This window comes from Pteropus vampyrus, unplaced genomic scaffold (genome assembly GCF_000151845.1).
Source record: "Pteropus vampyrus isolate Shadow unplaced genomic scaffold, Pvam_2.0 Scaffold601, whole genome shotgun sequence".
NCBI lineage: Eukaryota > Metazoa > Chordata > Mammalia > Chiroptera > Pteropodidae > Pteropus > Pteropus vampyrus.
In genome coordinates this window covers 80,233-80,952 of record NW_011889382.1, presented here as the reverse complement: position 1 = coordinate 80,952, position 720 = coordinate 80,233, and the positions used below count along the sequence as shown (strand labels likewise).

Here is a 720-nt window from a genome sequence, read left to right as displayed (position 1 = left end):
ATTTGAAAACGAGACCACTTAAAGAAATAGAAATCATCACATGGTTGCTTACAGTGCATGTAAGTGATGTGTAACAGGTGGGTGTTTGTGCGATAACATTTCACACAGACATTTATGCACGCTAGTGCCACAGCTCTTACACGCTAATGGGTTTAAGAGGACAGGATGGAACCGGGCCAGGGTGACCGATTCCAAGATTTGGGTTGAGTTAAGAGCACTGGACTCTCAATCCTGGCAGAAAAAATGACAGAGAAATAAATCCTTCAGTTGCTGTTGTTCACAGACAATGATTATGAAGTGTCAGCTACCAGGGAGATGCAGAGGCGGGTTGGAGTCTCACGTCCCCACAGCCTTTGAGCACCATGAGAACATTGAAGCTTTTGTCCCACGTTGAACAGGAATCGTCAGCCTTGTCTTCGAACTGGAGCCCAGAGATGGTCTTGGAGGCTGTTGCCAGACTTGGACCCAGACGACCGAGCTGGGATCCCAAAGGGTCGAGAACGTCCAAGCATCACAGTCTTAGGAGCAGGACCAGGAGCTGTTGGCACCGGCCTGCCCCATAGTATCCGACATTGTTGCTATTTCCAGTGCACGTGACGGTGACCTTCTGACCCAGAGACCCCGAGACTGAGGCTTTCTGTGTCAGCCCAGACTGTGCCCAGGTCCCTGGAATGAAGGAAAGAAAGACACAGGGATGGTGAGTCTGGGGTTCTAACAACA

At 50.0% G+C, this 720-nt stretch overlaps 1 gene segment (V, D, J or C); it reads right to left on the bottom strand.

Moving 5' to 3' along the window:
• Nucleotides 1–340: 340 nt before the first annotated feature.
• LOC111733647 overlaps nucleotides 341–720 on the bottom strand; it is a gene marked incomplete at its 3' end in the record, with an annotated part of 998 nt that continues 618 nt past the window's right edge. The window contains 1 exon segment of the V gene segment in view: nucleotides 341–478. Within this exon segment, the coding sequence occupies nucleotides 341–478 (138 nt within the window).